General features: G+C 46.8%; 1 protein-coding gene across 4 annotated transcripts in view; it reads left to right on the top strand.

The window, feature by feature from the left end:
- The window catches only part of ARFIP1 (ARF interacting protein 1), a 119637-nt gene that overhangs the window by 1871 nt on the left and 105469 nt on the right, over nucleotides 1–12297 (top strand). For 2 of the 4 annotated variants that reach the window (XM_075613330.1, XM_075613294.1), the window contains exon 1: nucleotides 2554–2578. The exons of the other annotated variants lie outside the window; for them this stretch is intronic. Coding sequence is in view for 1 of the 2 variants with exons in the window: in XM_075613294.1 (XP_075469409.1) it covers nucleotides 2557–2578 (22 nt within the window). In the remaining variant the exon portion in view is untranslated. Of the gene's footprint in view, nucleotides 1–2553; nucleotides 2579–12297 lie in introns of those variants that run through there. 4 annotated transcript variants of the gene reach the window in all.

Below are 12297 nucleotides of genomic sequence, written 5' to 3'. Positions count from 1 at the left end.
CTTCCCCCCTCGCTTTTTTCCAATCTCAAATAGCTATCATAAACCCACCGCAAAGCAGTTGGTTAGTTCAGGGGAGTGCAAACTTTTGCTGCACCCACTGTCTTCCTTGCCCCGGCTCTCGCGCCCCTCCCTCCCCCCACTTTGTATCCGCGTCAAATGACGCTGCGGGGTCACGTCATCAGCGGCGTGATTTGACGCGTGTGATGTCACGTCACATGGCCCGCGGTGTCATTTGATGCCGCGTTGCCATGGCGATATGTCACACAGCTGTCTGAATCCCGGTAAGTTAGTTGCAGAGGCCTCACACGATCCCCCGGCATTTAATTGAAATGCCTTGGGGAAGAGCGCGGGACCTCTGCAACCGCCGCGCCCCCCAAGAAAAAATCTCCCGCCCCCCGGTTTGTGCACCCTTGGGTTAGTTTATCCTTTGCCCGCAATTTGTGTTGTACGTGTGTTGTGCGTCTACTTCATTTTGCTAGTGCATTTAGTTGCCAACATATCTTGTGAAAGGGGAACAAACAGTATGATGGATTCAGATACAGTGGTGTAGGTTGCAGGTGCTTTTCAGTGAAGAGCTTGGCATTTTGGCCTCGTTGTTTGAAATTCTGAAGCACTGTTTGCCAAGCGATACTGGGGAAAGACCGGATTGCAGACCTGCCTGAGACATGCAAAGTATCCACAAGTGGTATTTTGTATGTCCTGTACACCCAGTGATGGCGCTAATACTATTGGTGTAACCTAATGATTAACAGTGGAGACTGTTTTAGGCGACGGTATGGCGATTTTAGCAAATTGAGGGTCAGCAAAAGTAATGGCTCAGGTAAAGCAGTTTGTACATTTGCTTTTTGCTGCCTCGGGCGGTTTAGTGAGACAAACACTTTTATATGACCTCCATTACTGCCGCTGAGAGCTGCTATAAAGCGTCGGATAAGGAAAAGCAGACGAGAGAATAAATGTAGCCGGAAATAAACAAGTAGTTGGAGATGTGTTCAGAGAAACAGTCCTTGTGACTATTGTAACTAATGCTGACATACAGTTCCCAGGGCTGAAGGCAGACGGATGTCTGATAACCTCTTGATTAAGGAAAGCAAGCTTTTGTAGTGAGAGCGTATCAAAGTGCCAGCTGAAAAACCGAGTGATATCCGAGGTGCTTGCTTCACAAGCCATGGGTGACGCTCAGTTTCATTAACCCTTACGCTGCTGAAGGTGCTAGTAAAATATTTGGTTAATACAGGGTAGTCAGATTATTATTTTATTTATTTATAAAATATTTTACCAGGAAGTAATACATTGAGTTACCTCTCGTTTTCAAGTATGACCTGGACATAGTTAATATGACAAATAATACATGGTTACAAATACAGTTACATAAATGAACATAAATGAACAGCATACAATACATTGCATGCACAGTTAGAGAAGATGTATATTATAGGCGTATGAAACAGTTACAGACCAGATTAAAATGTGAGACAGCCTTAGATTTGAAAGAATATTTACTGGTGGTGGATTATGTTGTGTTGTATGCAGTTGAAGCCTACAAGTTGCTCCCCTCATAAAATGTTTAGCTTTTCGAGCCTGCAGCACAAGGGAATAGTGATTTGTCCATAGTAGCATGGAGATAATACTGGTATTGTACTGGGGTAGCACCGTAGCTACAGGATTAGCGACATGTTGTGTTAATATAGACAACTGTGGCATTAATCTTTCCAGCCAGTTTTTTATTCTGAGCCGCTGTATGGGCTGCATTTGATGCAAAGATTTTGTGCCTGGCTGGGGGATCTTTCTTGATGGGGAAAGTATTTAATTACCACTTGCATTGCAACAGCTTCAAAAAGGGAAATGTAAGGCACCATTATCCTATTGCCATTGCAAGTCTGAGAGCACAGTCACTGTAACTATAGTTAGACATTAATTGTACTGGTAATTAAATGCCGTATCGTTCCAACCCACCGTTGTTTGTTCCCCATATCTGTTACATTGGAAGATCTTTGTGGGTATGGATTTGTCTATTGCGTGTTTAATGCACAGTGATATCATTCTCCTTCAGTTCTGTCATGTACTACGCTGTGTATATAGCTAACGCTATTTAAATAAATAAAATACTATGCATACATCAGCAGGTCTTTCCTTTTGGTTTGAATTGTCCCAGTAATAAACATTTCTTGTACTTCTAGTTGCCTTTGTGGCGCTGCCTGATATCTATGTTGTGTACCAGTCATATCCCTCGCTGCTGGCATGGTGAAGGGAGTCTGGGTGTGGAAGAGAGATGAGGTCTCCTTGCATTTCCAGTGTGTAGCACTGCAAGGAGTGGGGCACTCCGTGCAGCTCTTGGCTGTCGTGTCAGTGTGTCAAGCTTGCAGCAGGCCACTAGGAGGCGCGTTGATGCAGTGCCAAGTGACACAGCTGCATCATCACTGCCGTGTTCGTGTCCAGCACTCCCATCCAGGGGAGGCGAGGCGGGGACTGGGGGAGGAGACCGGGAAATGTACATGTGGGAGGGAGGACAAGGCATACAGGAAGAGAAGTGACAGCTGAAGGAAGCAGACACAGGGAATGAGACAGACCTACAGATGGGGTAGAGCAATCAGTGACGAGGCTCTTCTAGTTAAACATCATTCCAGGAGAAGCATGCTTTATTTAGTAATAATGTCAGATCAGAGAGAGATGCAACTTTAAATCCTTCACTGCTAGAGGGACCTTCAACCTCCGAAGCGCTGCTTTTCGCTTTGTTGACCCACCCCCTACGTCTATGATAGATGAAGGGAGGAGCTGTGGGAAAATTTGGATGAGCCCGGTAGTGAGAGTTGTGTATTTTGGTAATTTGATGCAACTTGGTTGGCTGCTGAGTGTGGGGAAACAAGTGATAACGTTAGGTTACACATATATTGTTATGCTTGGCAATAGGAGATATCCCATAGAGCAGGAGTGGAAAACTCCAGTCCTCAAAGGGCCACCAACAGGTCAGGTTTTCAAGATATCCCTGCTTCAGCACAGGTGGTGCAGTCTTTGACTGAGCCACTGATTGAGCCACCTGTGCTGAAGCTGGGATATCCTTAACCCGTCTTGTTGTGGTCTTTGAGGATCGGAGTTGCCCTCCCCTGCCGTAGAGCAGGGGTGCGCAAACTGGGGGGGCGTGAGATTTTTCCTTGCGGCGGTTACAGATGCCCCGTGCTCTCCCCCAAGGCATTTAAGTTAAATGCCGGGGGGCCGCGCGAGGCCTCTGTACCTTTGCTTGTAGCGATATGTCGTCATGGTAACCCGGCGTCAAATTCCGCTGCGTGGTCTCGTGACGGCGCGTTGCAATGGCAACGTGACGTCATTTGACTCCGGAGCCAAGGGGGAGGGCGAGCAGGGGAGGGTAGCAGGGTGCAGGGTGCAGAGATTGCGCACCCCTGCCATTGGGGCTCCTATTGAACTTGCACCAGACATTTTATTCAGTAGTCTTTAAGTTGGGCTGTTCTGCTTACTGTGCCTCTCCCACCCCCTTTATTTTATTACACATATATTTGAACCAGATGGTTTCTGGAGCTGAACCACAATGCTTCCTGCTCTGGGGACCGCCTGCTGCCCAAGGTATTTCCCTGTGAAGGGGCCCATGGTACTGTCCCCTCTAGGGGAAACAAAATGATGGTTTAAATCTCCTACGTCATGCGATGCCAATAGGAAGTCGCAACGTCCTCCGTCGTGGGGCCGGGGATTTAAACCTGGCTGCATCTACGGAGGCATGTGTCCTGGGAAGCAGGGGGCCCCCAGCGCCCAAATAATATGGTGCTGTCTCCGGAGACCCTATGCTTCCTATAAACTGGGTAAAAAGAGTGCCCCAAAGGGAATTTCCTACCTCTCTCCCACCCCCTCCTTTAAACTACAAGTAGCTGAATAGGTAGCCAGTCTGTTGAGCCACAGTGTAAGGCCCAGGACATAGTAAACTCAGCGTCGCTGAGGCGGGCTGAGCTGCGCTGAACAGATGCACAAAGCCCCTGCATCTGTTATCAGCGCGGCTATACTTTCTCCCTCCGCATGCGCGCTGATGCGTGCGGAGGAGGAGAAACTTCAAAAAACGGGCTGGGGCTGGTGCAGGGGGGTGGGTGTGAAAAACAGGCTGGTGGTGGGAGGCAAACGGAGTGGTGTGGTGGGGGGAGAAGGGGTGGGGGGAGAGAGAGGAGGCAGAAGGGGGGGGGGCAGAAGGGAGAGAGAGGGGGGAGAAGAGAGAGAGAGAGAACACGAACACACAAGGGAGTGAGAGAGAACACGAACACACAAGGGAGTGAGAGAGAACACACAAGGGAGTGAGAGAGAACACACAAGGGAGTGAGAGAGAACACACAAGGGAGTGAGAGAGAACACACAAGGGAGTGAGAGAGAACACACAAGGGAGTGAGAGAGAACACACAAGGGAGTGAGAGGGGGGGGAGAAGGGAGTGAGAGGGGGGAGAGGGAGGGAGAAGGGAGTGAGAGGGGGGGGAGAAGGGAGTGAGAGGGGGGGGGAGAAGGGAGTGAGAGGGGGGGGAGGAGGGAGAGGGAGAGGAACCGGAGACATCGGGCAGGGTCAGGTGGGGACCGGAAGGAGTGTATGTACGTACAGCATAGCACCAACCACCCAGAAATGTGGGAGCGCGCATGCGTGAATATATTTATCAAAGTTGCACAATGTTAATAAATAATTTATTCTCACATGTCTTTTTTTTTTAATTTTTAAAATATTATATAATATACACACACACACACACACACACGCGCGTTCCCCAGTGAGACACACACGCGCGTTCCCCAGTGACACACACACGCGCGTTCCCCAGTGACACACACACACACACACACTGACAGCTACCAAGTGACACACACACACACTGACAGCTACCAAGTGACACACACACACACACAGTGATACCCGCCTCCCAAGCGCGCTTGCTGTCTCCTCTGCCAGGACAGCTAAAAGCTCCTGGTAGAGCGAGCGGCAGCACCTAAGCGCTTACTATGTCCCAGGCCTAAGGCTACGGCCCCGCTCCTCCCTGCTGCACACGAGCCTAGCGGCGCGTTCAGAGACTACAGCCGCGATCGGTGGTCTTTAGGGGAGCTCTAGGGGGGGCATGGGGGCGTGGCCATGACAGGGGGCGCGGCCACGATGGGGCATATCTGCCCTGCCATTGGCTGCGCGCGGCCACAGGACCGCGGCACGGGAAGACAAAATTATCGTCTTCCCTGCAAGCGTACGTGTCGGAGCGCTTTGCGCGCACACAGCCACTGTGGCCTGCCCCATAGACGGCTGTGGTGTGTAGCGCGCACAACGTAGCACGCGCCACCATGACCACCGGGGGACTCAGCCTAGCTTGTCTAGCTTGTCATCGCCAAAACCATATTATCAACTGACTGGAAGCTTTGGCAGGAGCTTCTTGTTGGCAGCAGTAAAATTGCAGGGAAAGCCGGGCAGGCTTCGGCTGGTATTTTTAACCACATGCCACGTTTTTGGATACAGGAGCTACAGGCCTTGTCTCTGTGTCCCTCCTGTGGGGATATACCAAAGCAGGTTTCCTTCTCAGTGTGGGAGAAAAAGATTACCATCCATATAAATAGTATGCATGGTAGATCACATCCCGAAGCCAAGTGTCGGACTTCTGTATGGGGTCAGTCTCTGGTGTCCCGATAATTTAGTAGTCTCAAAAAGTTATCTATCAGGTGTAGATTTTATTTATTTTTTTATTTTGCAGTAGTGAAGTAATAATAAAACATAACATAAGGCTTATGTTTTCATCATTCCATCTAAATGTCAAGGAAAAACTATGAACTGAACGTGGCAGCATAGTTTATAGCTAAAACAATGTATATGCCCACGTAGTGCAGAGCAAGACACAGCCTGAGGATCACATGCTATAGGGAGGCAAGGATTCCCTTCAAATGGAAAAAGTGAACTAGAGATAGTGGTATGTGTAAAGGAGCCTTCCAAGTGTTTTTGTGTTGATATATTACAAGCAGGGCGTCTCCGGAGCAGAACCCCATTCATTTCTGTCACGTGGACCCCCTGCTCCCAGAGATACCTCCCATAGGGGTGCCGCCCTCGGCTGAGCTAGCTGTGGTTTAAAGTTTAACCTTCCGCGTCATGCGGGCCTATAGAAAGCCGAACCCGATGACGTCACAGCTTCCTATTGGCCCGCAGGGTGCGGGCCCTGAGAAACTCCATGAATCCAGGTAGCGGAGCAGCTACTGGTAGCACCTATGGAGGTCAGTATCTCTGAAAGCAGCGGGTCCCTGCAGCTGAAATGAATGGGGTTCAGCTCTGGAGACCCCCTGCTTCAATCCTGTGTTAAAAAAAAAAAAAAAGTTCAATATAAGTGCACCTTTAATAGGTTAAATGTAGGCGACTGACCAGTTGTAAGACAAATAGAGTAATGCTTAAAAAAAAAAAAACTTTTAATGTTTCCATGATAACTGTATTATGAGTTTTAGTATTTTATTGTAATCTCTCACTGTTTGTCCTGTTATCTACAGATATATTGTGGGATTTTTTTCTTTCATTTGTTCTGCGTTTTTAAAGTAACTGCTGCCATTGTTAACCAGACAAAGTGTAAAACAAATATTTACAATATGACTTGATAAAAAGAGCATGTTGGTTTTTCACAAGTACAATTTTAACTTTGCGGGTGATTTGCATCTTTCTAAAACTGTTCCATTGATAAACATTTTTGTTGGGTGCGTGTCTGTATGGTCAAAGCAGCAATTCCCTGTGGAGGCATACAGGATATCTGTTTAACTCTGTCCGGGGTTAGTATGTTTCTCCACTGAGCATTTCGTGCACTTTGTTATTTTTAGTGTATTTAAAAAAAAAAAAAAAAAAAAGTTTTAACTGTATGGAGCTCCAGGGAGAGCTATATTTTGACACTTAATATATAATGCTTATATCTCCTGGATGGAACGATGAATTTTAAAAATACAAATTCAAGAAAACCACATAATTGCTTTTAAAGCATCAATACTACTTTCCAACTGTTTGTTTAACTTTATTTTAACATAATGGCCACTTAACTCAGTGTAACTCAACAGCTACAATGTATCCTTATATTACTAAGGTAACATTGTTTATTGTTATAGTTTATTGCTCAAACTGCTGGGAACATTGGCAACAAATTGTCCCAAACAGGAAAGTGTTGTACATATCTTGAACTGCTTGGGAGGTGGGCTACAACCGGTTATAGAAATCAAAGCATGCTTTATTAAAACTCATTAAAAATGGCATTAAGAGTTGAATTGTATCTAATACTAAAGACCTGATTTTATTTTAAAAAACAAAACAAAAAAAACCCACACACATATATGATTTTTAGATAAAGGACGAGCGAGCTAGGTGCCATATAGTCTTAAATACTGCAGGGACGCTGTGTTAATAATCTTTTGGCTCTATAAATCAATATATGTATGTAGTAAAATAAAGGAGCTGTAGTAGGTGGTTTGATGACACTTTATCGGACCAGCATGCAGTTTATATCTTACAAACTTTCGAAAGTCTCAGGGTCCTTCTTCAGGTGTGAGGAACCCTGAGCGGTTAGAAAGCTTGCAACATATCAACCACTTCCTGGTCCAATAAAAGGTATCATACCACCGACACCCTCTCCGTAATGTTGTTATGTTAGTATGTGGAAGAAAGAACCAACCCGGCTACCCACCTTTCTCTGCCTCAATATACGCTGTATCTGAACAATCAGCCTTTAGTAGTGACGATAGAAAATGCATACACTGCCGGAGAGAGTTGCCTGTGTGTCTCAGTGAGTGTGTCGGATACACACTGACACACAGTCTGACATACAGAGCTGCCGACCCGGGCAGGGGCGGAACGGGATATTTAAGAGCCAAATTTGAGCGGAGAGAGAGGGGGCTGTGACTCCCCTGCTGCTCAACAAACCCTTTGGCTCTAAAAATTATAGCTGCTCCAAAGTATTTAACATTTGTTCCCTCCGCTGTGTATGTTCGTTCTCTCTCTGTTTCTGTACATTTCTTTTGAAGGATCTCGGAGGCAGGCAGCGCTTGGCATACTTACAAACCCATGAAGTTGTAAGCAAATGTGATTTGGCATGCGTCTGTGTTAATTAAGTTGTGTCTAATGTCGTTCCACAAGACTGACCCAGTATACTAATTAAAGAAAATATGTCGGTTTAGTACTCTGTACTCAGACATTTCTATTCGGCATTTATCTTCCAGGAACAATATGTCCAAAGGAGGCAGCCAGTCAGAGCTTTTGTTGTTGTAGCTTTATGCATGATGTATCCTTTTGGATGATCATTAAGATTTGCCATCATAGTGCCTCTTAATAATCGCATGGGTGGTTAACTTGGGGTATCATAAGAAATGTGCTTTGTAGAGTAATATTAATTGAAAATGCCCATTTAGCAAGCCACCAACCTTACCATTGGTGGAGTTCAAAGTGGCATAACATCAAGTTAACAAACACTTGTAACCTTGCCATACTTCCCACTAGGGTTCTTCTCTTAACTTAAAGGTGCAATGATTTAACAAATATAACATTTAGTGTAGAATTGAACAATATACTGTAATGGTCTCCCTTTAAAAACAAACACAGCATGCTTAAGTTAAATACCTGTGTTTTTTGTTTCTTTCAAATCAAGTAACGAAAATGTATCTAAAAATACAAAATTAATCATGTATATGAAATAAAAACCTCTTTAGAACTATGGTTCATAACATAACTAAATACTATTTTGATAAAATGTTGAATTTTGTTTAAAAGTTTTTTTTTTTTTTTTTTAAATTATTGAAAAAATTAATTGTGGTGTTATGAGGGAAAAAAAACAAACCCACAATTTGTGTAATGTTTTTTTGTGTAATCCCATTGCCCTCCAGCAGAGCTCCTGGGTTTCGCTGTACATGGGTTGATAATTTCGGCAATACACATTGTGATCAAATATAGGGGCAGATTAATGGGGTATTGCACCCCGATATGGCGCTAACTGCCATGGACTTTAATGGTAGTTAGCTCCCAATGGGGTGTTATACCCCACAGCAGTGCTTGATGAAGACTGCCAATGGCTTTAGTTTCTGACCTGTATGAAGGAATCCTTTCTAGATGTGGCTCAGTGAGTAAAGACACTGACTTTGTGAACAACAATTCTGAGTTTGGATCAGAGGAACCTGGTTGAAATCCTGGTGTCACCTCCTTGTAACCTTGGGCAAGTCACTTGATCTCCCTGTGCCTTATGCACCAAAAACATAGATTGTAAGCTCATCTGCGCAGGGACTGTCTGTAAAATGCCTATGTGCTGCTTACCGCGCACTATACTGTAATTGTGAAGCGCTTTGAGTCACATTGGGAGAAAAGCGCTATGTGAAGTAAAGTTGTTACTGAGACCCTAGAAGCTTGTTTGTGAAGCTAACTGTATTGCAGAGGTTCGCATGTAATCTTGCCATGTATTTGAGAGAGGAAGTGGGACGAGGAAGTCAGATGATACAATGTTTTGATGATTTATGTGAAACTGGGTTTTCAACGGACACGGTCAGTAGCCTGATTCCTTATCTCACCAAGGCTGGGATGGAAAAATCCCAAATGCCTGCTAGCCAGACACCTAAAATGTTGCCTTTGGAGCATGTGCTGCGTACCACATTGACTGACCTGTCACTCATGCTTTATTATCAAGACTGACTGCGTTCTACTCAAAGATGTCTTCACTCTATCCCCTTTGTATCTAAAGCCCTCTCCCGCCTTAAACCTTTCTCACTGACTGCCCCGCACCTCTGGAATGCCCTTCCCCTCAATATCCGACTAGCACCCTCTCGATCCACCTGTAAGACCCACCTCAAAACACACCTGCTTAACGAAGCATATGAGTAGCACCGTGGCTAATACTATAAACATGATACATAAAACTTGGCCCCTTGCAGACGCACTTACCTGAATGCCCTCCTACGGTCTCTGCACGTTCTTCCGACCTACCAATTAGATTGTAAGCTCTTCGGAGCAGGGACTCCTTTTCCTAAGTGTTACTTTTATGTCTGAAGCACTTCTTCCCATTGTGTTATTTGTAATTTATATGGTTGTCACGTGTATTACTACTGTGAAGCGCTATGTACATTAATGGCGCTATATAAATAAATACATTGACAGGTCGGTCTGCTCTGTGCCACTTAGTATGGAGCACAGGGGGTTGGTGTGTGTATTGGAGAGCAGGTTGTAGCGAGGCACAAGGGGGTAGGTAAGGAACAAGGCAGAGGGTCCCAGAATGCTGCCCACCCTTGTTCTGAATTATGACGATGTTTTAGGGGAGAAAAGAGGATGTGCGTGGGTGTCACTAATACACACTGCCATACAGAGATGTCAACTGTGAGATGGGGGAAGATCGGCAACACCGCCTTCCCACTCCCACTCACCCTCACCACCTGCCCGTGCTGCTCAACAAAACTTTTACTTTAAAAAATTTTTTTTTTTAAACACCCATTCACCAAGGTATTGGGCATGAAGGCATTTTCACTCACTTCAAATAACAATAAATATAGATGCTGGAGAAACTGCGGCCGGTCTCTGCTACATGTTATCTCGGGGTCCTGCTCTCCTCGCTGCTACATGTTATCTCGGGGTCCTGCTCTCCTCGCTGCTACATGTTATCTCGGGCTCTCTGCTCTCCTCGCTGCTACATGTTGTTATCTCGGGGTCTCTGCTCTCCTCGCTGCTACATGTTATCTCTGGGTCTCTGCTCTCCTCGCTGCTACATGTTATCTCGGGGTCTCTGCTCTCCTCGCTGCTACATGTTATCTCGGGACTCTGCTCTCCTCGCTGCTACATGTTATCTCGGGGTCCTGCTCTCCTCGCTGCTACATGTTATCTCGGGGTCTCTGCTCTCCTCGCTGCTACATGTTGTTATCTCGGGGTCTCTGCTCTCCTCGCTGCTACATGTTGTTATCTCGGGGTCTCTGCTCTCCTCGCTGCTACATGTTGTTATCTCGGGGTCTCTGCTCTCCTCGCTGCTACATGTTATCTCGGGACTCTGCTCTCCTCGCTGCTACATGTTATCTCAGGGTCTCTGCTCTCCTCGCTGCTACATGTTATCTCGGGGTCTCTGCTCTCCTCGCTGCTACATGTTGTTATCTCGGGCTCTCTGCTCTCCTCGCTGCTACATGTTATCTCGGGGTCTCTGCTCTCCTCGCTGCTACATGTTGTTATCTCGGGCTCTCTGCTCTCCTCGCTGCTACATGTTATCTCGGGGTCCCTGCTCTCCTCGCTGCTACATGTTATCTCGTGGTCCATGCTCTCCTTGCTGCTACATGTTGTTATCTCGGGCTCTCTGCTCTCCTCGCTGCTACATGTTGTTATCTCGGGCTCTCTGCTCTCCTCGCTGCTACATGTTGTTATCTCGGGCTCTCTGCTCTCCTCGCTGCTACATGTTGTTATCTCGGGCTCTCTGCTCTCCTTTCTGCTACGTGTTGTTATCTCGGGCTCTCTGCTCTCCTCGCTGCTACGTGTTGTTATCTCGGGCTCTCTGCTCTCCTCGCTGCTACATGTTATCTCGGGGTCCCTGCTCTCCTCGCTGCTACATGTTATCTCGTGGTCCATGCTCTCCTTGCTGCTACATGTTGTTATCTCGGGCTCTCTGCTCTCCTCGCTGCTACATGTTGTTATCTCGGGCTCTCTGCTCTCCTCGCTGCTACATGTTGTTATCTCGGGCTCTCTGCTCTCCTCGCTGCTACATGTTGTTATCTCGGGCTCTCTGCTCTCCTTTCTGCTACGTGTTGTTATCTCGGGCTCTCTGCTCTCCTCGCTGCTACGTGTTGTTATCTCGGGCTCTCTGCTCTCCTCGCTGCTACATGTTGTTATCTCGGGGTCTCTGCTCTCCTTTCTGCTACGTGTTGTTATCTCGGGGTCCTGCTCTCCTCGCTGCTACATGTTGTTATCTCGGGGTCTCTTCTCTCCTCGCTGCTACATGTTATCTCGGGGTCTCTGCTCTCCTCGCTGCTACATGTTATCTCGGGGTCCCTGCTCTCCTCGCTGCTACATGTTATCTCGGGGTCCCTGCTCTCCTCGCTGCTACATGTTGTTATCTCGGGGTCCCTGCTCTCCTCGCTGCTACATGTTATCTCGGGACTCTGCTCTCCTCGCTGCTACATGTTATCTCGGGGTCTCTGATCTCCTCGCTGCTACATGTTATCTCGGGCTCTCTGCTCTCCTCGCTGCTACATGTTATCTCGGGGTCCCTGCTCTCCTCGCTGCTACATGTTGTTATCTTGGGGTCTCTGCTCTCCTCGCTGCTACATGTTGTTATCTCGGGGTCCCTGCTCTCCTCGCTGCTACATGTTGTTATC

The sequence above is a fragment of the Ascaphus truei genome, chromosome 1, assembly GCF_040206685.1.
Source record: "Ascaphus truei isolate aAscTru1 chromosome 1, aAscTru1.hap1, whole genome shotgun sequence".
Taxonomy (NCBI): domain Eukaryota; kingdom Metazoa; phylum Chordata; class Amphibia; order Anura; family Ascaphidae; genus Ascaphus; species Ascaphus truei.
This window is presented reverse-complemented; position numbering and strand designations above follow the sequence as displayed.